The 26,686-nt window shown below is 40.7% G+C and overlaps 1 protein-coding gene across 1 annotated transcript in view; it reads left to right on the top strand.

Annotated features, from left to right (window-relative positions):
* Positions 1-10,962, top strand: part of SOHLH2 (spermatogenesis and oogenesis specific basic helix-loop-helix 2) — a 53,998-nt gene extending 43,036 nt beyond the window's left edge. Inside the window, exons 7-11 of the mRNA XM_006731283.3 lie at positions 302-449; positions 609-700; positions 1,596-1,717; positions 6,381-6,637; positions 8,020-10,962. Coding sequence (XP_006731346.1) covers positions 302-449; positions 609-700; positions 1,596-1,717; positions 6,381-6,637; positions 8,020-8,040 — 640 coding nt within the window. The 3' untranslated portion in view covers positions 8,041-10,962. The remainder of the gene's footprint in view (positions 1-301; positions 450-608; positions 701-1,595; positions 1,718-6,380; positions 6,638-8,019) is intronic.
* The last annotated feature ends 15,724 nt before the right edge of the window (positions 10,963-26,686 follow it).

Raw genomic sequence — 26,686 nt, 5'->3', positions numbered from 1 at the left:
GAGGGAGGTTCCCTAGGCAGGGTCATTCTGCACACTGCAGGGGGCCTGGGGCTAGTGACCTGGGGCTACCCTCAGCACAGACATTGTACTTGACAGCAGTGTGAGCAGACGCCCCAGGAAGCTGTGGTTCCAGGGGCTGCGGAGGCTGCTGGCTTAGGGGGACACGGCCTTTCTGTGAAACAGAGATTAGATGGGGAGGGAGGCAGTTCCTCTGCAAACAAACCCAGGAGGAAGGATTGTTTGTCCTTGTGTACAAGGAAGAAAGTGAGACTAATTATTCCTGATTTATTACAATTCTCAGAGAACGAATCAAGTATTGCTGTGAGCAACTACGTACTCTGTTGCCATATATAAAGGGAAGAAAGAATGACTCGGCTTCGATTCTCGAGGCAACAGTTGATTATGTGAAGTACATCCGGGAGAAAATCCCTCCAGCCATTATGGGCCAGGTATTTGACTTCAAGCCCTTGAATTTTATCCTCATACATAGTGCTTTAAAGCCACAGTTTTATTTTTTATAATTGAAAATGTATGTGTGTTTGTGTATATGAAAAAATATCTATTTCTAAATAGATCTCTCTCTCTCCCTCTCTCTCTCTGTCTCTCAGATTACAGAAGTACTTCAGAGCAATAGGAGGTTTTGTAAGAAACAGCAGATGTCCATCCAGCTATCCCTTCCAGCCACGATCATGGCACAAAGGTATGATGAGGGCGCTTGTGAATTGGAAGCTGGCTTGTTAGTTTCCTCTGATGCTAACACTAGAAGTATTGTAGAGAGGCACTGAACCCACCCATTGTGAAAACTCAAGTATTTATTAAGAATCAGTGAACTTAGGGCCACCTGGGTGGCACAGTCGGTTAAGCATCCAACTCTTGATTTCGGCTCAGGTCATGATCTCAGGGTTGTGAGATCAAGCCCATTGTGGGGCTCCATGCAGGGCATGGACCCTGCTTAAGATAGTCTCTCTCCCTCTGCTCTTCCTCTGCCCCCCACCGCCCCCCACATGCCCGCACTCTGTCTCCCCGCCAAAAAATCAGTGAACTTTTCCCATTGCCAATGTGTGTCATTTAGTCACAGTGATAAAATATGTAATATTCTCAGACCCATGTCCTTTCATCATTTGATTCACTCTTATTTCTTCTCTTGTTAATTCTGGAGATCTTAACATAAGGCTTTATCGGTAGTGATGGTCGTGACTGGCAGACGAACAGAGGCAGGATGCATTCTAGCATTCCTCTGTCACAGGAGGTCATGGGCCCTGGAGCAGTCCAGCCCTATTTCAGTTGGGAGTTTTTAAAGAATTTGCTAGTATAAAATGTGACATGCCAAATGAATGCTTTCTTATTTAAATTTATTAGAATATATAAACAAAGAAAAACTATAAAGCAAATCATTCCTCTACATTCTAAACTATCATCATGAATCCTGTTCAACCATTTGTTCTTAGGCCTAAATTACCCATAGTGTAGGCTCCATCTGTGTTATTTAGAACTTGAATGATAGAACAGTTGAACTCAGCAGTGTTCATGTAGTCTTCCTTGAGAATTGTGTAAGGTGTTGTTTTTTGTTGTTTTTTTTTTCCTGCCCTTTTAAGGGAAAATGGTGTGTTGACAAGCACTTACTCACCTGTGAGAGGGATCAGATTCCTGGCTAATAAGTGCTTGAATGTGTACTCTGTTCCTGCCTCAGGGGGCTCCTTGGATGAAGCCGTGACAGGTGAGCTGCACCTGATACCCTGTGCGGTTGTGGTAGGCTTGGCTTGCGTGGTGTCCTGGACACCCTTGCACTCCCATGCATTCATTGCTGTAGCCAGGGAAAAGAGTGTAGCTAGAGTACTTTTGATATTACCTGCTCGAAGTACAAAAGATGGCCACAGATGTTCATATGGTGTTTTCTCAGAAATTGGGCTTAAAATTGACATCGTTTCCAGAAAGTTCATTTTCTTTTTATTGAGGAATAACTGACATATAACATTATATTAGCTTCAGGTGTACAACATGATTTGTTATGTGTACACATTGTGAAATGATCACCACAATAAGTCTGCTTCATATCTGTCAACAAGATTAAAATATTTTTTTCTTGTGATGAGAACTTTTAAGATCTAGTCTCTTACCAACTTTCAAATATGCAGTATAGTATTATTAATTATAATCACCATGCTGTATGTCACTGTGACTTTTCTATTTTGTAACTGGAAGTTTTACACCTTTTCACCCATTTCATCCCCCCACCAATCCCCACCCCTGGAAACCACTAATCTGTTCTCTGTACCTATGAGCTCGATTTTTAATATGTTTGTTTGTTTTTTGAGATTCTGTATATAAATGAGATCATACAGTATTTGTCTTTCTTTAACTTATTTCACAAAGCATAATGCCCTCAAAGTCCATCTATATTGTCATAAATGGAAAGATTTCATTCTTTTTTTATGGCTGAATAATATTTCTGTGTGTGTGTGTGTGCATTTATATATCTATACCAATCACATTTTCTTTATCCATTTATCCATCAGTGGATACTCAGGTTGTTCTTGGCTCTTGTCAATAATGCTGCAATGAACATAGAGGTGCCTATATCTTTTTGAGTTAGTATTTTCATTTTTTTTTTTGGATAAATACCCAGAGATAGGATTGCTGGATCATATAGTAGCACTATTTTAATTTTTTTGAGGAACCTCCATACTGTTTTCCATAGTGGGTACATCAATTTACATTCCCACCAACAGGGCACAAGTACATATCCTCACCAACACTTATTATTTCTTGTCTTTTTGGTAATAGCCATTCTAATGGGTGTGAGGTAATATCTTGTGGTTTTGATTTACATTTCCCTGATGATTAATGATGTCGGGCATCTTTTCATGTACCACCCATTGTCCATTTCTATGTCTTCTTTGGAAAAATTCCTATTTAGATCCTCTGTCCATGTTTAAATCAGTTTGTTTCTTTGCTATTGACTTATAGGAGTTCTTATATATTTTGGATATTAACCCCTTATCAGATATGTGACTTGAAAATATTTTCTCCCATCCCATAGGTTTCCTTTTCATTTGGTTGAGGGTTTCCTTTGCTGTGGAGAAGCTTTTTGGTTTGATATTATAGTCCCACATGTTTATTTTTGCTTTTGTTGCCTTTGCTTTTGTGTCAAATCCAAAAAATCATCTCCAGGACACCCTGTTTTCTTCTAGGAGTTCTATGGTTTCAGGTTTTATGTTTAAGTCTTTAATCTATTTTGAATTAATTTTTGTGTATGGTATAAGATAGGCATCCAGCTTCATTCTTTTGCATGTGACTGTCCAGTAGAAATCTCATCTTACTGACAGATGAGAAGCACATTGGTGGCTTTATTACATGAATAGAATCTAAAGGAAAGGGAAGTACTCAAATTAATTGAGCACTAACTATGTACTGAGCATTTAACATAATTAACCTTTTACCTCCTTCACATCTTTGCTTAAATTGCTTAAATGTCACCTTCTCAGTGAGTCTCAACCCCTCAATTAAAACTGCATACTCCTTTCTAGCATCACATAATGCATGGGACTTCTTATCCACTTTCTCTACTGTATTTTTTTCATAGCACTTATTTCCTTCTAATATTCTTTATTTGGATATGTTCTTATGGCCTGTCTTCTCCCACTAAAATATCAACTCCATGAAGACAGGGAATTTTTTTTTTTAAGATTTTATTTATTTGACAGAGAGAGACACAGCGAGAGAGGGAACACAAGCAGGGGGAGTGGGAGAGGGAGAAGCAGGCTTCCCGCGGAGCAGGGAGCCCGATGTGGGACTCGATCCCAGGACCCTGGGATCATGACCTGAACTGAAGGCAGACGCTTAACAACTGAGCCACCCAGGCTCCCCAGACAGGGAATTTTTTTTTTTTTGCCTCTTTTGTTCATTGCTGTATTTCTAGTACCTAGAGCACTGACCAGCCTGCAGTTGGTACTCAAGAAACCTTCACTATATGAATATTCCTTGTGCAACAAATATTTCAAATTTGAGGCATTTTTGCTATTTGTGTTATAAAGTCTAGGCATGCCCATATACTTGTAGAAATAAGAAGATGGAAAAAAGCAGAGCCAGAGTAAAAGAACACAACTACCAGTTTGTGACTTTTCTATTCCTAAAGGTTACTCTTCACTGAGAAACCAGTAAAGAACTGAGCTCCTAATCTTCATGTTGAATGCTAGGTGACAGGACACCCTGACCTCTCTCTTCATTGCCTGAGTCTGAGGTCACTCTTGTGCTTAGTTCCTCGAAGGGATTCCACTCGCTTACCTCAGCACCTTCTCTGTGCTGGGAATGTCCTTTACATCCTCTACCTGTGGAACTCCCCATTCATCACTTAGTTCTCAGCTGTAACGTCCCTGCTTGAAAGATGGGGCCACGAGGACAAACAAGATGCATTCTTGTTCTTACGGAGCTGGCAAATCAGTAGCAGAGAGGGTCACAAAGGCAAAATACAATTCCTATAGTACTTTAAATACTGTAGTAGAGGCACTGTGCATAATATGCGGACATAGTAAAGGCTGCAGGAACAAATGATGTTACTAGGAATGGTGACTAAAGTCAAAAATAGAATATAGCTCTCCTTGTTCTAAAGTCAAATAAGCTTCAGGGTGTTTTATTAGTCAATTTAGACTTTTCTCCAGATTTGGGGCAAAGGAGAGGAAAAGCAAAAAAGGGTAGCCATGAGCCATGGTTAATCTACTTCAAGTAGTTGTGGCTGAATATCACCCAGAACGATTAAATCAGCACAGATTAAATCAGAAAGAGGTCGGGCCACAGGCATATGCCTGTCAACGTTACTTCTTGAACATATAATGCTTACTTTTGCATTCTCACTGTTTATATTCTGCAGAAACTCTGAAACACTGTTTTCCTGGTGGTAAGTTCTGGCCTCTCTGTGCCCCAGCATGTCTTGGTTTTCATCACCTCAGGCAGCTGCTCCTGGGAAGACACAGATACACCAGGATCGTAGACCGTGTTCAGCCTGGGGAAGACCTTGAAGGTCATTGAGTCAGACCCCTCCCCCATTTTAATTTTATTTATATATAGTTTTCCATTTGGAAAGCAATATTAATCCTTCACTAGCCCAGCTATGATAATCACTGTTCATTTTTAATGTATTTCCTTCAAGTCTTTTTCTATGTATATTTTTCTACAGTAGTACTCATATTGGACATCCAATTTTGTTGTCTTCTTCTTTTACTTAACATTGTGTCATATATACTTTAATTTTTTCTTATGCAGCCCTTACCACCATTTTAATGGTTCTAGTGGTTTATCAAATAATTTCTAGAAAAATCTTCTTAACCATCCTCCAATTGCTACATTGTAGTTTTGTGGGGAAAGCAATTCTATATATACTATGAAAGGAAATATTTCACCATACATAGATTTTTCTATATTTTGGACTTTTCCTTGGGCTAGATACCTGAAGTGTGTGATGAATGAGTTTGAGAATGTGAGCACATATATAGCTCATAATGCAGGTTGCCAACTTGTTTTAGAAAGAGCACTGGAACTGTTGATATCAGTTAAGTCTTCCAATGTCACTGTCACCACCTAGGTCAGTAAATTGAAGGCTGGATAAGTGAAATGACCACCCAAGGTCACCAGTGTCTGATCATGTCTGGTTTGTAACACAGAAGCGCTGATCTAGTTCAGTGTTTAGATTTTATTAGGTTACCTTTACCTGTCTTTTCCATAAATCTCTGTACATATTTGCTGAAATGATTTTTCACAAATATTCTAGATACATTTGTATGTAAAGTGGACATAAAATTTCTTTACTTTCATTATTATTAATGTCCAGTAGAAAATAAGTAGTTATTCACAGTGTTATTTCAGATTACATTGATAACATTCATAATATATTTTTATATCTTTTTCTGTCTTCTAGTTACTGTACAGAATATAGATATATAATTATACAACCCACTTCATTGATAGAAAATCGACCAAACTTTATTTGTGACTGAATAGAGTTCTACTTTCTTTTTCTTCCTTCTCCTTCTTCTTCTTCCTCCTTGCTTCGTAGGGATCATAGGGATGGTCACGATTTTGATTATGATGAAAGCCACACACAGGCACACACACACACAGGCACACACAAACACAGGCACAGAGATCTGGTGCTCCTTGAAAATCTGTCTTCTGATAACACACTAACACTGATTTATAGTATGTGTATTGTGCTAACTGCCACTACTAAAAAGTTGACTGTGTTTTTCCATCAGCATTGGAGTATAAGAGTAGTATAAGCTTGTAACACGAGGAGATGAAATAAAAGACAATTTATTTCAAATACAGTAATTCCAAGTTACAGAGTTGTGAATACTGATGGATATTTGTTTTCTTTTTTATGAAAGGTCAGTCCAGCTCCACTTCAGAGAATGCAATTGGTGATATGTATAAAACTCGAATTCCCAGCAAAGCTCTCTCCCTTAATTCCTTCCATGCTGTCAGATACTATTCTAAAGTCATCCCTTCCTATGATGCAGCTGCTGTAACAAATCAGAACATTTCAGTTCATTTTCCATCAGCTGTGCCCAGAGTCTCAAAGTTTCTTCCTCAGCACTGCAATTCTGTGCTGGGCCAGACGTGTGCAACGCATCCCAACTGTCTGGTAAGTCTGCTGGGGTCTTAGGTCAGACGGATTCTTTCATTCCAACCATCAGGGGCCCCTGGCTGCCATTGTGTTGCTCATACTCTGGTCAGAAGTCTCTTAGACTGGGACCAGGGGCGCTTAACCCAGGCTTGAATTCCCCATGCTGCAGGACTGGTATCTAGATATCCAGGATCAGTGAATCTGGATGTGGCACTGCTGGTATGACCTTAAGTGGCCAGATGGAACCTGATTTCCTCTAGAGCCCCTCCCTTTAGCCCTTCTCCTTCTAGGATGCCACATCCCACCTCACCAGCCTCACCCTCACCTGGCCCCTAACTGCCTGCTTCTTTATCTCTTTGGCTGGCAACAGCAACCATACTCTGTGAAAATCTGATCTTCCAACACCAACTAGGCTGATTTCAGATCCCAGATGTTCTCTTTTCACAGATATTTATGGAGCATCCTCTCTGTTCTAGCAGTGTGCTAAGCACCAAGAAGGAAGTGTATAAATAGACGGGATCCCTGCCTTAGTGTCATAGGGAAGTAGACATAGAAGCTAGAAATTGTGATCCACACTGGGGCATGTAGGAGGAGCACCCTAGTATTTGTAGTATAATCTAGAAGAAATACTGGAAGAAATACTACCTAAGCTGAGATCCGAAGAATAAGAATTAGCCCAGTAGAGTGGTCAGGAGTTGGAAGTGAACAGGGCAATAGCAATCTAGGTAGATGGATCAGTATATATCAACAGTGGTATCTTTTTTTTTTTTTGGAAGAACTGTCCCGTTCTAGAAGAAGACCCAAACCAGCCTGGCCTGTTTTAAATGGACTTCTGATAACCTTACCATAGTTGCTAATACTTTTGCATATTAATAATAGCTAACATGTTTAACTCAATAAGTAATGTGCCAAATACTCTGTGTGCTTAATGTGGATGATCTAATGAATCCCTGGAATAATCCTTTGAGGTAGGTGCTACTATTATTTTCCATATGACATCTATAAAATGGGAATAATAGTGACCTTCCCAAAAAATATTTATGAGAAAAATATTTTAAAAACAGTTACAAAGAAATTTTGAAATATGAATTATCTACATCTATAATACTGTTGCTAACGATCATCAGTATACCAACAGGAAAACCAGGGTAAATGAAAAAGAGATTGTTTATTGTTCACCTACACTTCTGTGTGTAGTTTTTGTTGGTGAATTGTTGTAAGACAATAATTACTTTTAATAACAATAAATAATACATTTTTAATGGGTTTTTTCACCTGAAGATTTCATATGGTTTTATAAATCATTTCATATTGCTTTAAGACATAGGAACTCTGTTTGTGACATTATGAGTAAGAACAGGCCAAGATTCAATTAATGTGGTTTTCTTTCCCCTTTGCAGCAACAGTTTTGGGCATATTAATAGCACATGTTTGAAATTCACACTCTAGACCACCTATTGGGTGCAGTTTGACAATACAGGAAGAATGGAACAAAGAATGATCTTGAAAGCTACACCCAGAGACCTACTATCAAAAGAGCTTGCACTGTATGGCTTCTGATAAATGTGCTAAAAGCTTCTGCAGACGGATAGCAAAAGTGCTAGCCACCCGCTTTCACTTGTCTTCATATATACCTGGATCTCCCTAGCCAGAGCACTACAAGGACAAATGGCCTGGTGACCTAGACTTTTTTTTTTTTTTTCCTCACGAAATATTCCACAATTTATGATCCACTTGATAAAATGATAAGATTAGGAAGGTGCTTTGATACTCTGGCATCACTGAGTATAGATGTTGCAACCTGATTCTTATTTTTAGTATCACTGTGAATTACTGTCACTCATTTCTAGGTGTTATCTTTCTAGATTTGACATTTTAGAGTGCTTCCTTCATTATTCACCATCCAAACGTAGATATCTTAGTTTGAGAGAGGTGTTTACCTCCTCGCTTGACTCCTAATGAATAAATTGATGTGTTTGTTTCTGTATTTCATAATCCCTTGAGTGAAATGGTAGCTAATAGGTAGATTTTCCTTTCTGGATCTTCAGTTACAGCCTAACAGGTCTTTCTTTGATTTTCATCTCCTCCTCCCTACCAATATTAGGAAAGACTGCTGAAAATAAGGGGAGAAAAATATTTGTTTTATATTTCACCGGAATGTTCTTATGCATAATGTAAGTTTTATTGTTAAAGAAAATATTCAGTTTTTGACCCTGAAAATGGTAACCTGTTTTTGTTTTGTTTAATAAATATGTGTTCCCTCTTTTAGTAGTACAATGTAGGGAATTTAATTTTACTTTTTGAAAAGTAAGATTTTTGAAAAGTTTAAAAATTACTTTAGGCATAGCCTAATTTTTATGTTAAAATTGTGTAACTTTTCTTTGAGGATGCCATGATGATGGAACCTGTGATGTTTGAAAAACTTTATAAAGGAACTAAAAGTTTCCAACTAAGATTCTATGCTTATTACAAATGTGTGCCCGACTCACTTGCTTTTAGGAGTGATTGCTTTGACATTGTAAGAGAACCTGTTAAGGTATTTTGGGCACTCAGGACTACTTCCTGTGTTCACAACTGGTCTTAATTGTTACTGGGACTTTTACTTTGCATCAGAATTTCCCTAGGTGCACATGAGGATCTTGAGAGACAGTCTGTGGCTAGGAACTCAACAGAAGACCTGAGGAGTGCAAGCCATACATCCTGGCTCCTTGCTGCTCTCAGTCCCCTTTTCCTTTCAACATGAAGAGCAAGGCTACTAGATCCATTGTTAAAGCTCTGTTTTTTCCAGTGCTGCTTACCATGATCTTGAACTTCATGCAGGTGTCCAAATTTGTTTCTAAATTATGCTCTTCCAAGTAAGTTCAACTCTCAGCCTAGGAGGAAGAGTTAGTTGAGCCTTAGCCCATAAAAAAAGAGCAGGTTTTTCCTTTGTAGAATCAACTTGGCTGGTCGTGAGACAGTGGCAGTGTTATTTTTACAATGAAAAAGGTGCAAGGAGTTTGCCTAGAAAAAGTGACAGCTTGCAGGTTTCACACTGGTGATAAAACAGACGTTGTCCCTATTTGAACAAGGAGGAAGGGCAGAAGCAAACCTTTGTTGAGCCCTTTCTGTGGCCCAGGGAGATTATTAGACTTTTTCTTGAGGAGAAAGACTTAGTCTACCTCACTTCTGTATTCTCAATGTCAGCCATCTTGCTGGATGGATGGATGGAGGCACAGGAGCTTGGATGTGGAGCCAAGAGATATAAGGATCTGAACTTGAGTAATGGCCATGAGAAAGGAAAGCAAGAGACATAGTCAAGCACTTAGGAACCCGTTTGAAGTAAAGACAAATGGGAGAATGAAAGCTGATGTTTAGCCATCACTATAGTTTTCATTAATAGTTTATCAGTCTGTTTACATCTATTTCCTTCCCCTCTTTTCTAGTATATGAGTTAGGTTGTCTCCCAGCATGGCAGAAACGACAGTACTTGGTAATGTTTATAAACACAACTATTGTATGTTTAAAAGAGAACACTCAAATGTTGAATAACTCAAGAATTATCCAGTCATGTATTAATTTGTTCAGCAACTATTTATTTGAGAGGCATTGTTTTAAATGCTGGGAACACAACTGTACGTGAGGCATAGTCTTTTTTACCTTCTATATCCAGGAGCGTAGAGTCTACTGGGAGAGACAGGTAAAACAGAATTATGGTGGAGTTTGGTGGGTGTTATGACAGGGGAAAATATAAGGTACTACTGGGTACCTATAAGCATCAGACATCCATTCAGGGGACTCATGGGAGGCTTTTGAGGATAGTAACATCTAAGATATCCTCCTCTCTGAAGTACTTGCCTCCTAATGTTGTGGTGAAGGTTAAACGAGATATGTGTACAAGTCCCTAAAACAATGCCCTGGCATATACAAAGCATTCAATACCGGGTTGTGATAATTGTGGTGATAATGATTAAGCTGAGATTTTAAGAACCAGGAGGCATAGCTAAGCCAAATGGCGGAGATGTGGGGACTAGTGAGGGAGATGAGTTTTCAGGCAGTGAGAACTGCTTTTGCAAAGGTACCAAGGAAAGGATTGCATAGCACAAATGGAGGAGTAAAGGAAGTTCCACAGGGCTGTTCATGGAGTTCAGGTGTGGGATGGAGAAAGAATGGAGCAAAGAGGACAGCCAAGGGCCATGTGATACTGCCTTGATTGAACTTACCATGGTGCTCGCTGCTGTCATGATATTGACATAATCAGATTTTCATTTTAGAATCACTGCTCTGGCTTCAGTGAATTAAAGGCAGAATGAATTGAAGGGGGCTAAAACCACTTGGGGGAAGGGGGTGGCTATTTAGTAATTCAGGCAAGAGATGGCCAGAAATAAGTCATTGGCAGTGGGAATGAAGAGAAGTAGACAAATCTGATTAATGTTAAGGGGGCAGAGTTAGCAAGACTTGGTAGATGTTCCAGTATGGGGGTTGTGAAGAAGTAAGGCTAACACCTAGGTTTCTGGACAGGTAGTACCGATGGCCACTGAGGGAACACAGGGAAAGAACATTTGGAGATCTGGTGCTGGAAGATGACAGTTGTATGTGGGGACATGTTGTGTGTAGGGTATCCGCATGGAGGTAGCCAAGAGGCATTCAGATTTGGGTAGCAGAGGTGGGAGAGCTGGATGAGAGATGATGTGGTCTGCAGAGTCATCACCCTGGGATGGGGGAATGTTAAAGTTGGGGATTCAAACATTAAATGGTGGGATTGGCCTGGATGACTCATAAGGGCCTTCTAACCCTGCAATTCTATTATAATTCATCATAAGGAGTCACTCGGGCAGGCCCATGGTGTTTCATGGCGTTTTAAGTTACCAGAGATTCGAGATGCTCTGGTAAAACCCTCAAAGGCAGAGGGCACAACTTGCCAGTGGCAGCTGTGTTTGCTGGTTGTGTTTTGAATTGTGGGAAGTTTCTCTGAATCTCTCAGTTCTGAAGAATTCAAAACTCAGGCAATACTAGGTCTATTTCTAGTGTGACAAAATAGCAACCAACCGCTCAGGTAGGTAGTGCCTACCCCTCTTTGTGGGGCATGAGTTTTACTCTGGTCATTTCCCACCTAGCTTGCCTCATTCATTGAAGTGACTCACCTGGTCTCTGTAGGTATTCTGGTGTGACTCCCATATACGGAAATCACTTTGGGGAAGGGATGGGGGTGGGGCACAGCATGTTAAAATTCAGATTCCCAGGCCATACCCCACAGGGTCAAATTGGTAGACTTGGCTGGGCTAACACTCGGGAATCCACATTTTAACACAGCCAGATGTGTTGTGGGTATCTGATTATCCTACTTAAAAACCCAAAGTACATAGGGACACCTAGGTGGCTCAGTCAGTTAAGCGTCAGACTTTAGATTTCAGCTCAGGTCAGGATCTCAGGGTAGTGAGATTGAGCCCTGTGTTGGGCTCTGTGCTGGGTGTGGAGCCTGCTTGGGATTCTCTCTCTCCCTCTGCCCCACCCCCCAACTTGTGCACACACTCTCTTTCTCTTGTCTGTCTCTAAAAAAAGAAAGAAAGAGAAAGAAAGAAAGAAAAAACAAAAAGCCCAATGCACATAAATGGATGCAGATACTCATAGAGGATACATAAACAGAATAGACAGAGTAAAACCATACATCACTGACTTCCAAACCTGGCCGTGCATCATAAGCACTTGTAGATTTATGAAAACTATACATATCAGGACTCCTGTCCCAGAAATTCTGATTCCATATCTCTAGAATGGGGCTTAGTACCCAGAATAGAATGATTCTGATAGGCAGCCAGGTCTGAGAGCCACTGTTAGATTTATAACCTGCTAATCACATGTATGTTAAGGGCTGATGTCAAGAGGTGAAGCATGAGGAGCATAGCTCTCCTAAACTAGACAGGTCGGCATTGAGAGAATAATTACTTCCACACTCGTTGATTAAGAAAGGTTTTGCTGAGGAGGTGAGTTTCAGAAACTGCTTTGGTGAGTCAGATAATTAGGTAAAAACATTTCATGCCCAGAGTATAGCTGTGGGAAAACTCAAACATTCGAGAGCAGACCCAGAGAGTTTTGAGTAAGTATAACTATGAAGAGTGAAAACCAAAAAAAAAGTAAGGGAGGCTTTTGCTCCCTTTGGTTCATATTGATGACAGTGGAAACTGCTTACATGAAGGCAGGTGCTTTCTCATTTTTATTAAATCTTTCACATTTTATAAAATTACTCTAAAGCTATTGTTAAAACCAGAATGCCACTTTTGCAAAATAATATTGGAAAACATGTCATTTCTTTGAATACTCGACATTGACTTATCATAAAATCTTGAGGCCAGAATCCATCAATTTTCTGTGCAACTCTTGGGCACACCATTGGTTTTCTCTTTTTCCTTCTGCCAGTCTCCCTGTTACATGGAATAAGGAAGCCGGAAGCCCACGGATCACCTTGGTTGATCCGGTATCAAGAACTTGTTTCATCACCATGGAAATATGACACTCCCATGGAAGACAGTGAAACCTCTTATTTCTGTATTTTTGAAAGTTCTTTTTACATCCCAGAATAATGTTCTTTCTGAAAACAAAAAACAGGAAGACACACACGTGATCACATTACTTAGTATCGTGTATGCTGCTGAATTTTACTCTTCAGACTCCAGAAAAAAAGATTTTTCATATTTTGCTGGAAACAAAGATTTCTAGAAGTCAGATTATAAACTAGGTGGGCTTGAGCACTGCTGGGAGAAACTTCAGGGAAACAGACTTCAAAAATGCACAGATAAACTTGTTCTGAAAAGTCTGCTAAACCGTATATCCTAAGAAGTCCCTGCAACCAGATATTCCTTTCCACTTATTTCTTCCCCAAATAGTCTTAAGGCTAATGTGAGGGTGTTGGGAGGAGTGTGTTTTTTCAAACACTGAATTCTGTCTCCTTTCATCCTGTCTCAGGCTATTTTCTTGTGTCTCAAAATAATAGCCCAAATCTTTAAAAATTCTAGGGCTTAAGCCTTATGAGACCCCATGCCACTTTTAAACCCCAACAAAAGATCTCAGTACTGCAAGCACTGTGAAAAGTCCTTGCCAGTTATTTTCCCCCATAGATCTGAAGTTGATCTCAGTTTTGAACTAGAAACTCCTGGAAAGGAGAAAATCTTTCCCATAGCCATGTGTATGTCGGGGTAGGTGCAAACGAGAATAAACATTGATTCCCACCCCCCCCCCCCCTTAGGCTTTGGTCTCCTACTGTGTTTCTCATGTTGTGGTATTCTAATACTCTTAAACCTGTTGTTTATAAAGCATTAAGGGGTGAAAAACCCATAGGATTCACTTCCCTATAAGTAATTATGTTTTTAAAAATACTTTTATTTACTATAATAAAAAAAAAGCCAATGTGATTGAAGCATTGGTTTTTATCTCCTCATGGAGCACTATAGACCTACTCTTTTATGATATCTAATTGGTAAAATAATGATTTTAAACATCTTGCTAAAAAGACACTCCAGACTTTTTTCCAGTGTAAAAGGAAGTTCAATTATTTTATAGGGTTAGTGAGTCCAGACCTGGACAAAAATGCCTCTAAGCTTTCAATAGAGTCAAAGGAAGGGGTCAGGGGGGAGATATCAATTAAGTTATTTCTTTTTCTTTAGAAGTAAAAGATAGTGTTTGAAAAATTTGAACATATTATCTTGGCATTAAAAAAGCCTTTTTAGGGGCGCCGGGGTGGCTCAGTCATTAAGCGTCTGCCTTCGGCTCAGGTCATGATCCCAGAGTCCTGGGATGGAGCCCCGCGTCGGTTGGCTTCCTGCTCTGCGGGAGGCCTGCTTCTCCCTCTCCCACTCCCCCTGCTTGTGTTCCCTCTCTCACTCTCTCTCTCTGTCAAATAAATAAATAAAAAATCGTTTTTTAAAAAAAAAAGCCTTTTTAAAGGGTTAATCCTAATCTTAAGTAACTGAGAAACGACTGCAGGATTTGTTCTGAGCTCAAAACACTCCCTTGCTTTCTTGAGTCATGTGAGAAGAATTGTATATGGGGAAGGGAATTCCTTTCTTGACCATCACTGCCCTCACTCTCTGTAGCAAGAGCTGAGTTTCAATGTAAATATTATTACTGGCCACAAGACTTCCTAGCTCCTTTTTAAAAACCTTTGCCACAGAACCTGGCTGGCAGAGAATGTGTTTGTACTTAGTATCACTATCAATTCTCCCTAAAATGGGAAACAAAGGATGCAATAAAATGCTGCTCTCGGGGCGGGATTGTGTCAGCCCAGGGGGCAGTTACAGGGAGATCATGTTGAAGGATTTGTACTTACAACCTTGGCTCTGGTCCAGCTAAGGCTGGGAAAAATACTCCCAGTTCCCCAGCTCTGCAGCAAATGATGTAAATTCACTCTACAAGGAGGCACGTCCTCTGGCCTTGTTTGGGGGAGATGAACTTGAAGGTGCTTGTATGAATGGTTTGCTTGTTGAGGCTCAAAATAGATCGCAAAAAGAGGGTACCTAACCAGGTTAACTGCATTAGAGAAATGGAGTTAAAATGTTAAATCTCAGCTACTAGAATTGGCTTTGTGTCATTTGGGTGTTTCCTTCAAATGCTAATGGAAGCTCAAGAATACTAATCAGATCCCATGGGCAAAGCCAAGCTAGTCACAGTGGGCTTCCAGCTGCAAATTCTTTTTCACTGTCTACACATGGATATTCTGCTACCCCTTAAAGGCAAGGCCAAGCCATGGGTGATTGTGTTCCTTCTGTGGCCAGTCCAGGCTTCCCACAGTATGTCCCTAATACGACTTGCTCTTTTACATTTTCCTGGCCCTCACCTCTTCATCAATGCCTGATGCTCTTGCTCTGTTCAGCTCTGGATGACTGCCTTACACGTGGGCCCCTAAGCTTCCCAGAGTGGTTGAGTGTCTTGGAAAAAGCATGAGGTTAGAGGTCAGAGTGGTTTGATTGAAGCCTAGTTCCACCACTTATTAGTGGCGTAAATTTGAGCTAATTATTTACTTAGTTGCACCTGTTTCCTCTTCTGTAAAATGCAAGTGACAGTATTCACTTAGTTGATCAGGTTCTGAGGACTGACGATAATGTGTATAAAGTTCCTGGCATGCAGTAGACCCTCGCTAAGGGGTAGTTGCTATTATTTTGCTGCAAGAGAATTTTTGCTTCCCTTCCTGCAGCCTCTCTGCTCACCAGGACAACGTCTGCACAGGAGGAAGAAGAATCACAGTTCTCAATATCATTTCATGCCACTCTTCCAGCTTTGTAGGACTCAAAAGAGTGAGGGTCTCTCTCAGAAGCTGCCTTCCTTCCTCTGTGACTAGCTGGAAGAGCAGAACACTTATATTTGAGACCCTCTTCCCCATTGCCCACCACTTCCCACACCTCCCACCAGAGTCAGGCTGAAGCATTTTTGTAGCAGGGAGGGAATAAGCAATTTGGATTCTCCACATGATTCTAGGGTTGTTAAGGAGCCTACTCCTGGGTTATTCATCTCCAGGTCCAGGGTTTCTCTTCCACCATCATATGCCAGCTTTAGGGTCTCATTTATGTGAGAGGCAGCATGGCACATTTGAACCCCAGCTCCATTGCTTCTGGTCTTTATTCAGGGCTCGTGAGTACTCAGTTTCTCTGAGCCTCATTTTTCTCATCTGTGGAGCTAATACCTAACTTGCAAGTTTGTTCTGAGGGTTAGAGGAAATGCACACAACATGTCATTGAGGATAGCACCTTTCCCATAGTAGGGGGCTCAATAAATAAAACAAATTGCTCGTTATACTTTCTTACTCCTTTTTGCACAAGCTTCGCTCTCTGCCCCTTCTTTGCTGAAAGCATGCAGCATCCCACTGGTCGTTTCCCCGCATAATTTCTGCTTTCTTGCCCTTCTTATTTAGACCCACAGACACCATCAACCAACACTAATCATTCGTGCCTTTTTGATCTTATCAAAGATTTTAATTTGTTTTATAAGAGTAACATGGGTTTATAACATCGAAACAAAATTGTATAACATAGAGTAAAAATCTCTTTCTTCCCCTGAAATCGTGCTCTCTCTGGAGGTAACCGCTCTTAACAGATTGGTATGTTTCCTTCTGGATTTTCTTTTATGCACACAAAAACATATGAATTATGCACGTGGAGAGACATTTAGATTTCTTACAAAATTAGAATCATAGAATACTGTTCTGCATTCATTTTTTCCCCTACTTAGCTTGTTTATGGATATTTTCCATACCGCTATGTCAAGACTTCATTCTTTTATTTAATTAATTTATTTATTAAGATTTTATTTATTTATTTTGACAGAGAGAGACAGCGAGAGAGGGAACACAAGCAGGGGGAATGGGAGAGGGAAAAGCAGGCTTCCCGTGGAGCAGGGAGCCCGATGCAGGGCTTGATCCCAGGACCCTGGGATCATGACCCGAGCCGAAGGCAGACGCTCAACGACTGAGCCTCCCAGGCGCCCCAAGACTTCATTCTTTTAAATAGCTGAGTTTGTGTTCTATTTTAAGAATATCTCAAAATATATTTAACCAGTTTCCCAATGACAGATTTATTTTTTCTTCATTTTTAAATTTTTTACAAACTATTACAATAAACATAATTATATCTCTGCATGATTATCAAAATATATCTGTGTGATATATTCAGCCAAGAAATACTTATCGAGAACCCTCCACATAACAGGCACTGTTCTAGCAAACTCCTTAACTTCAAGGAGCTTAATTTCTTTTTTTTTTTTAAAGATTTTATTTATTTATTTGACAGAGAGAGACACAGTGAGAGCAGGATCACAAGCAGGGGGAGAGGGAGAAACAGGCTCCCCGCGGAGCAGGGAGCCCGATGCGGGGCTCGATCCCAGGACTCTGGGATCATGACCTGAGCCGAAGGCAGACGCTTAACGACTGAGCCACCCAGGCGCCCCAAGGAGCTTAATTTCTAAGGGGGCAATACCTGAAATAAATAGATATAAAATGCCATGTCAGCTAGTCATGAGCTGTGATAAATACCTTAAGGAAGAGAGAAAGTGGGGACAGGGACGGTTTGGATGCTATTTTAGATAAACAGGTCAGGGGAGAGAAGTTGAAAAGTTGGCATTTGGAAGAAACTTGACTAAAGTCAGATAGCAAGCTGTTTTAGTGATCTGGGGAGAGAGTGTTCCAGGTAAGAGGCCCAAGCACTACAAAGGCTCTGGGGTGGGTGTATTTGAGGAGGAGACGCGAGGACCATGAGGCTCGAGTGGAATGGAGGAGAGAATGGGGGCCAATATGATGTAGGTTCTCAAAGGCCTGTGGTTTCCTAACAGATGGAAGCCAGTCTAAGATAGAGCAGGGAGGCACGTGATCTGAGGTACGTTTTGGGCTAGTGCGACTGCTGGGCAGAGTGTAGACTGGGGACCCAGAGCAGAAGTGGAGAGATGCAGTTAGAACACTCTTTCAGTAATCCAGGCAACTGCTGATGGTGCTTTGACTATGAGCGCTGAAACGTAGTTATTAAAAATAAAGGTTTGGATGGGCCAGTGAAGATATCAATCTGATGGGAGGGGTTCAAGAGAGAATGGGAGAAGAGGTAGAGGCATCAAAAATAGACAGCTCTAAATGGAGTTTTGCCATGAAGGAGGGTTGGGAAATGGGGCAGTTGCTGGGAGGTAGGTCTGGTTAGAATAGGAGAAATTTCTGCATGTCTGTATGCTGATAGAAATTGTCCTGTGAAGAAGGACATATTTATAAGGCAACTCCTTTGAGTAAAGCCAGAGGATTGCGGAGACAAGGGCAGGTGTATCCTGTCGGTGGTGGTAGGAGGGAAGGCAGCATACATGAGCCCAGGTGCAGGAGAGGGGATAGATGTGATGGTGGGAGTTTTGGAAGGCTGAAGAAGAGAGGAGGATGTTTGACATAGCTTTCTAGGAGAATGGGCGCGTGAATAAACTATGGCATCATAGGGTTGTTGTGCAGCACGAGCCCTCACTTGAAGCATGTGGTCATGAACTGAAGTGAGACCAGTCAGCACGTGTTTGTTTTTTCTCCAGGCAGATTCAACTGCCTGGAGGATGCTGTTCAATAGGCAGAGATTTAATTGGAGTCTCACTAAGCACTTTTGACAGAGAAGATACGGTCTAGAGAGTCAGTGGACTATACAAGACAGTCACAATAATGAAGAACGAGGGAGCACAACATAATGTATAAACCTATTGAAAAACTCTGTTTTACACCTGAAACTAACTTAACATTGTATGTCAACTGTACTCAAAATATATATACATATATATTAGAGAGCGTGCACATGCATGCTTGTGAGAGTGTGGGGGCCTGGGGGCAAAGGGAGAGGGAGAGAGAATCCTAAACAGGCTCCATGCCTAGTGTGGAGCCCCATGTGTAGCTTGATCTCATGACCTTGAGATCTTGACCTGAGCCAAAATTAAGAGTTGGATGTCCAACCAACTGAGCCACACAGATGCTCCCCCCCAATTTTTTAAAAAAAATTATCATTTGGGGGGGAAAAAAAGAACTGGGGAATGTTGGCTAGGTAAGGAGGGTGGGAAGGACATGGTAAAGAGGATGAGTGGATTGAGGTCTTTGTCCTGTATGGATAAAAAAAATCGTTGGCTTCACAGCACTAGATAGAGCACTGAGATGTAAGGATAAGGTAGGGGGTAAGATCAGATGTAGTGGTTAGAGAATGGGATACTCAGCATCGTGGGTATCGAGTGGGTGCTCTTATTGGTATAACTTTGGGAGTGTTCTTTCTCATTTGTGAGAAAGTGACCATACAAAGTTATTGAGAGAACACATACACCAGTAACTACAGCAAGGCCTTATTTATCTAATAGTGTCAGCAGTTGAGAATCATATTCTGGAATATGAACATTCCATAAAACAAATACTTAAAGCATGTGTTTTATTTTGATAATTTTGATAAAATTCTTTCTAATGGCCATTTAACTGAGTAGCTTTGATCTTATCACTAAGAGAGATTGTACTTGAATAGAATATGTGCACAGAGGGAGAAAGAACACAAGAAAGTGAGAGAGATTGTGAGTACTTTAAGGAAGTGCCAATATTTTCAGAGAACAACCATTTCCAGGGAGTTAGACTTTATAAGGTAATAAATTTCTATTTTTATTATTTATTTATTTTTAAAGATTTTATTTATTTGACAGAGAGAGACACAGTGAGAGAGGGAACACAAGCAGGGAGAGCAGGAGAGGGAGAAGCAGGCTTCCCGCGGAGCAGGGAGCCTGATGCGGGGCTCGATCCCAGGACCCTGGGATCATGACCTGAGCCGGAGGCAGACGCTTAATGACTGAGCCACTCAGGCGCCCCATAAATTTCTATTTTTATAGCAGATGTAGGAAGGGGACTCTAATTATTTACTGATCAGTTGTTTATTTCCAGTCGATAGCAATTAGTAGGAAACTAAAGACATAGAAACACAGTAAGAGACCCAGATTAATGTAACCCCAGATACAGAGTTCAGGAATACGAAGTAAGTGCCAAGTACTCAATGTGCTGAGAAAGAAGGATAAGTCCTTAGGTTGATAGAATGTGACTAGATCCAGATGAGCCCTCCTCTTGAGTTGAATGGTAAGTACTTTAAAACGGGAGGATAAAGTCAGCATTTCAAGTATGTTAAGAGAAAGTAGATTGTTCCAGAAGCAGTGATGGGACCACTGCTAGCTATTTGGGAGAAAAGATAGAAGCAGTAAAGCTGCATTCCTACCTCATTCAACATAATTAATTCCTGATATATTAAAGAGTTAGGAATTAAAAATCAAAACAGTTATTAAACAGATGTATGTTTTTATAAACTTGAAGTGGTGGCTTCTTTTAAAGAATGGTAATGAAACCCAGACCCATGTGATTAAACATATATACACACACACCATATTTTTAATTAATATGACTGGCAAATGGCTTATTTCTCCAGTATATAAAGAGCTCTTTAAATCAATAAGGAAAAGACAAGCAACCAGAAAGAAAAATGGGCAAAGTTAATAAACAACATTTTCATAAAGAAGCATAAGGAAAACAAATGTATGAAAAGATGTTTATGATAATCATTGATAAGTAAAAACAATGAGCTATTTCCCCACTACTAGATTTGGCAAAGGTTATAAACTGTAACTCAGTATGGGCAAGGGAGTGGGGGAAAACTGTCACATGTGGGCAGGAGTTTAAATTTGCATCACCTTTTTGGCAATATTGGTCAAGATTTTAAATGTACATACTTGTAATTCCACAATCCCATATCTAGGAATTCATTGTAAGTTCAAGACCTTCTTCTCCCAGAGGTGACATAAGGGCATAAAGACAGCTTGCCTTTTTCCCTCCAATCACAACACAATCTGCCCAACACTGCAAGTGAAACCAATCCCCAGAGGCAATAATTAGAAACAACTGCCCCTACCAGGCCACGGGGGACGAACTAGTCCCATGCCTGTTTAATTCAGTCTCCACCAGAAGTCCTAAGGTTCTCATGTTACTCTCTCACCATTATAGCTCTTGACATTTCCTATTGGACCCAACCTCCCACCCCAACTTGAACCCAAACTCTTCTTCTGGAATCCAGTCATCAGCAAAATCCTTTGTACCACACTCCTTTCTAGGCCTCCCCCTTTATCCCCATCCTGGGTTTCATCCCCTCTTGACTACTCAAGGAAATCCCTCTAGCAATTATCCCCCCCGCCCCTTGAACACTGGATAGTCCCTTTGTACAGAGTAGATCTCATAGCACAATAAACATGCTTTAATATCTCCCATTAAAAAGAAAAAACCCAAAGGACGCCTGGCTGGCTTAGTTGGTAGAACATGCAACTCTTGATCTTAGGAGCATGAGTTCAAGCCCCACGTAGGGCAGGCATCCTACTTTAAAAGCAAACAAACAAATAGAAATATTTTGACTCTACTTCCTTCTCCACACTCCACTCTCCACCTACACTCACTGCCTTCCAGTTACCACTCCATTTCTCTAGTCTACTTAGGAGGAAAACTCCTTGAGAGAATTGTTTTTTGTTTTTTGTTTTTTTAAGATTTTATTTATTTGACAGCAAGAGAGGGAACACAAGCAGGGGGAGTGGGAGAGGGAGAAGCAGCAGGTTTCCCGCCAAGCAGGGAGCCCGATGTGGGACTCGATCCCAGGACCCCGGGATCATGACCTGAGCTGAAGGCAGATCCTTAACGACTGAGCCACCCACGTGCCCCCAAAATTGTTTTATGCTTGCCTTCTTCATCACCTCTCATTCTCTCTCTGTAAGCATTTTTACTGAAGTATAATTAACCTCCTGGAAGGTGCACAAATAGTAGGTATACAACCCAATGAATTATCACAAAGTGAACATAACAATGAACCAACACCCAGGTCAAGAAATAGAACACTCTCTACACCCCAGAAAACTTATTCCCTCTTCTACTTACTATACACTCCCTCCTCCCCCAAAATAACTATCATTACTTTTAACACATCGTTTTGCCTGTTCTGAAAAATTGCTTTGGAATAATACGTATTTATTTGAAATAATATGTATTTCTTTGTGCGTATTTTCGTTTGCCCATTATTATGTTTGTGAGATTTAATCAAGTTGTGGTGTGTATCAGGGGCTAGATCACATAGGGCCTAGTAGGGCCTGAGGATTTATTTTCTGAGTGAAATGAAACCCTTGGAAGGTTGTAACAGAGGAGCAACAAGATACGATTTTTGCACTAAAAATCTCATTCAGCTGCTACCTTGAGAATAGATTGAGCTGGAGAGTGAGGATGAAAATGAAAGCAGAGAGATTGGTTAGGAAACTGTTGCAACAATCCTATCACATTATTCTCCAGCTTTAAAAAGAAGAGGCATTTTAGGTCAGTCCCTCAGTGGAGCTAAACAGAGCAATAATAAACCAAGCTCAGTGTTGGACAGCAGTAATTAGGCCAGCTATCACAATTTAGGCCCAGAAAATAATTAACACCTTCACAACAAAAATAGCCTTTGGAAACAACTGTAATTTAAAAAATTAAAATAGGATAATTTATGACTGAGAATAAATAGAATTTCAGTATTCTGAAAATTTGTGTCTGAAAAGCAATTAATACTACATCAAACAGAAAAAACATACTCAAGGCCAGAAAACCAAACTAATTTCAGCTCCAGGAGGGAAGGACAGGATGGTAATGCTCATCAAAAACTGATTGAGAAGCAGTATTAAATCTACAGATTGCCTGGACATACATATTGGAGGTTCAGTAACACACTATCAAGCATTTTGCATTACTGTTTACATTTATTCTTGTTATTCTTAGCACTTGTGGCAAAGAAAAAAAACAAAAATTTGTTTTCTTTGTAAAAAGTGTCTTTATTTCTTCAAGGATTTTTATTTATTCATTTGAGAGAGAGAGAGAGTGCGAGCACAAGCAGGGGGAGGGGCAGAGGGAGAGGGAGAAGCAGGCTTCCCGCTGAGCAGGGAGCCCAAGTCGGGTCTCGAATCCAGGACCCTGAGATCCTGACCTGAACTGAAGTCAGATGCTTAACCGACTGAGCCACGCAGGCGCCCTGGTAACAAGTGTTTTTAAATGACTTGGTTGAAACCAAGGATTACATGTGTTTGGGTTTTCATCTGTGACGGCACATTTTGTCTTGGTCCTGAGAGTTCCCAGCTTTTGAAATGGAAATTTTAACATTTTTGCTCAGATTCAAATATTTGGTCCTGCGTTGGTTTTTGTAGCACTCTGGACAAGAAACAGGGCTGGGACTTGATGGATTTTATATCTGGGAACATTACAGACCCCAATTTAAATCATACATAAAAACCAACTCAAAATGGATTAAAGACAGAAACCATAAATCTCCTAGAAGAAAACATAGGTGGTGAGCTCTTTGACATTGGTCTTAGAGGTACTTTTTTGGATTTGACACCTAAAGCAAACGCAACAAAAGCAAAAATCAACATGTGGGGCTACATCAGACTTAAAAGCTATCCCTGCACACCCGCTTGGATGCCTGTTATCAAAAGACAAGAGCAAATGTTGGCAAGAATGTGGAGAAAAGGGAACCCTCGTGCACTGTTGGTGGGAATGTATGTAGAAAAAAGTAATATTTATTTTTTCTACCAACCAATTAAATACAATGCCTTTGTATCCACAGCCACTGTGGGAAACAGTATGGAGGTTCACAAAAAATTACAAAGAGAACTATATAATTCAGCCATCCCATCTCTGAGTATGTGTCCAAAGGAAACAAAACCATTATCTTGAAGAGATATGTGTATCCCCATGTTCATTGCAGCATTATTCATGATAGCCAAGGTGTGGGAATAACTTGTGTTAATGGACGGATGAAGGGATAAAGAAAAAAATATATATATGATAAATTTATTTTATATATTTATATATAAATATATATTAATATATCCTAATATATTTATACATATAAAATATTTAGTCTTTTTAAAAAAGATTTTATTTATTTGAGAGAGAGAGGGAGAGATAACAAGAGCACAAGGGAGGAGCAGAGGGGAGAGACAAGCAGACTCCATGCTGAGCATGGAGCCCAGTGCGGGGCTTGATCCCACCATCCTGAGATCATGACCTGAGCTGAAATCAAGAGTAGGATGCTTAACTGATGGAACCATCCAGGTGCCCCAAAATATTATTCAGTCTTAAAAAAGAAATCCTGTTATTTGCAACAGTATGGATGAACCTAAAGGGCATTATGCTAAGTGAAATATGCCAGACAAAAAAAAGGCAAATACTGCATGGTATTACTTATATGTGAAATTTAAAAAAAAAGAAGAAAACTCATAGTAAAAAAGTGGTTGCTAGGGGCTAGGATATAGAAGAAATGGGGAGAGAGAGAGGGAGGAGGGTGGAGGAGGGGCAAAGGGAGAGAATCTCAAGCAGACTCCCCACTGAACACGAAGCCAGAGTCGGGGCTCAATCTCATGACCCCAAGATCATGACCTGAGCCAAAACCACGAGCTGGACACTCAACCGACTGACCCACCCAGGGACCCCATGGTTTTCTTAAAGTAACTCAAAACCTGAATATTGCCGTCCCTACATCAACTGCTCAGAATATTTATTTTTTCTACCAACCAATTGAATATAATGCCTTTGTATCGTCTGACCAAAAAAGGTGAATCAAATGACACTCTGAAGCCCGGTTAGACATGAAGCCAACAGTGTAAGAGCTTTGGAGTCAGACAAGCCTCTATCATTAATGAGTGGGTGACTACCAACAGGTGGCCTTACCCCTCTACACTTTGGTCTCCTCATTTGAGGAGGAGTTTAATAGAGCCCGCCTCTCCAGGTCGTGGGAAAATTCATTGAAAAAATGGGCCTGGCACACTGTCACCATTCATTATGTGTTAGATGCTATGATTATTGTTGCTGATGATGTTATTGTTCCCTAGGCCAGTGGGGGCAAATGAGTTTTGTGTCAATAGATAACCCCACCAAATCCTACTGGGTAAGCAGCTGCTTCTGCTTCTTTCTCAGGCTGCTTTGTTGGACTTCCTGCCTGCTGGAGGCACCAATCAATAACACAGATGGAGCCCCGCCTGTGAGATGAGGCAAGGGGAGGGAGTTTGTAAGAGACGGAGGTGATCACTGAAAAAGTCACGGCAGGTCTATAAACCCAGCACCCCATGTGCTCAGGAAACACTAGCATTAAATTGGTCTTTCTCTCTACATCTGGAGTCTCTAATAAACTTTTAAGCTTTGTAAAGACAGAGAGCGTCTCCTCTCTTTCTTGAGTCCCTCCACATGGCTGATTTTAGGTAGCTAAGTCAGCAGCCCTCAATCTTTTTTCTATTGATTCGTGCGGTGGATGCCATTCACAGGACTGCTCAGGTTCACAGGGATGTTCAAGGTTCGGTGGCATTCCCAACATACCAGCAAGTGGTAATTCTACTTTATTCCCTGTCCAGAATGCAAGGGAGAGTGACAAATATAGGAACACACTTTAGCTAGCTCCAATTCACTTTTAAAAAAATAAATTTTCACGTCTATCTTTACTGTTAGTAATAAGTTACTTTTGACACCTCACGCTGATCACCGTCACCATTTTGACAAGCAGCTTTCTGGATGCAATATGATTAAACGAGCCAGGGAGCTAGCTATAAGGAGATAGGATGAGAAGAGTATGGGGATGTTTATCAGTGTTGCCCTGCAAGTGTTATGGGGCTTTTCAACTTGACCCTCCTACAGGAGCAGAAAGTTTCTTGCCAAAAGGGGCTTAAAGGACTCTTCCTTTCTCTTCAGCAGATCACAACCTGCATAGAAAACAGGAATTAATTCTCAGATGGGAGCAGTGATTTCAATGGCTGATGTCCAAGATAAAAAAAGAATCCTAATGTTTGTATGATACCAACTTCTGAAAATAATGTTTGGCCAACTTTCTTGCATAATGGGAATATGAGAAAGGCACAGAATAATTATGAAAGAGGGAGGCTTGGAGAAGTGAGCTGTATCAGGTCAAAGAAGATGGCCAAGAGGGTTGGGGCCCAATTAACATACTGTGTGAAAAGACACCGGGTCATAGAGGGGGCTGTGGGTTAAAGCAAAGCAGAAGCTGAACTCTTGATTACTTTACCCCAACCAGCCCTCTTCCTCCCTCTTGGTAAATGAGCCAGAAAGCTTTGAGTCATCCTTGACTCCTCTCTTTCCCTCAGACCCTCCATCTCATTGATGAGTAAATGCTGTCTGCTCAAGTTTTAAAATCTTACTGGAACCTGACCACTTCACACCATCTGCTCTGTAACTGTTCTCATCCAAGCCACCAGTATCTCCAACCTGGGTTATTGCAACAGCCTCCTAACCAGTCTCTCTGCTCCCCCCCTTGCCCCTTACAATGTTTTTTTTTTTTTTTACACAGTAACCAGAGTTATCTTTTTAATATTTAAATCAGATGTCATTCCTTTGCAAACTTCCAGTGGCCTCTCATTTCATTCACTGAAAGCCAAAGTCTTTGCCTTGGGTGTGAGAGACCTTGGATGACCTTGACCCTTGCAACATTTTTCACATCATCTCAGACAACTGTTCCCTCAGACAACTCACTCTGCTCCAATCCCAGTGGTCAACCCAGTGTTCCTTGAATAAGCCTA

Source organism: Leptonychotes weddellii, chromosome 3 (assembly GCF_054177405.1).
Source record: "Leptonychotes weddellii isolate Sample4059 chromosome 3, ASM5417740v2, whole genome shotgun sequence".
In the NCBI taxonomy this organism is placed as follows: domain Eukaryota; kingdom Metazoa; phylum Chordata; class Mammalia; order Carnivora; family Phocidae; genus Leptonychotes; species Leptonychotes weddellii.
The sequence above is the reverse complement of the archived record's forward strand: the minus strand, read 5'-3'. Positions and strand labels throughout refer to the sequence as shown.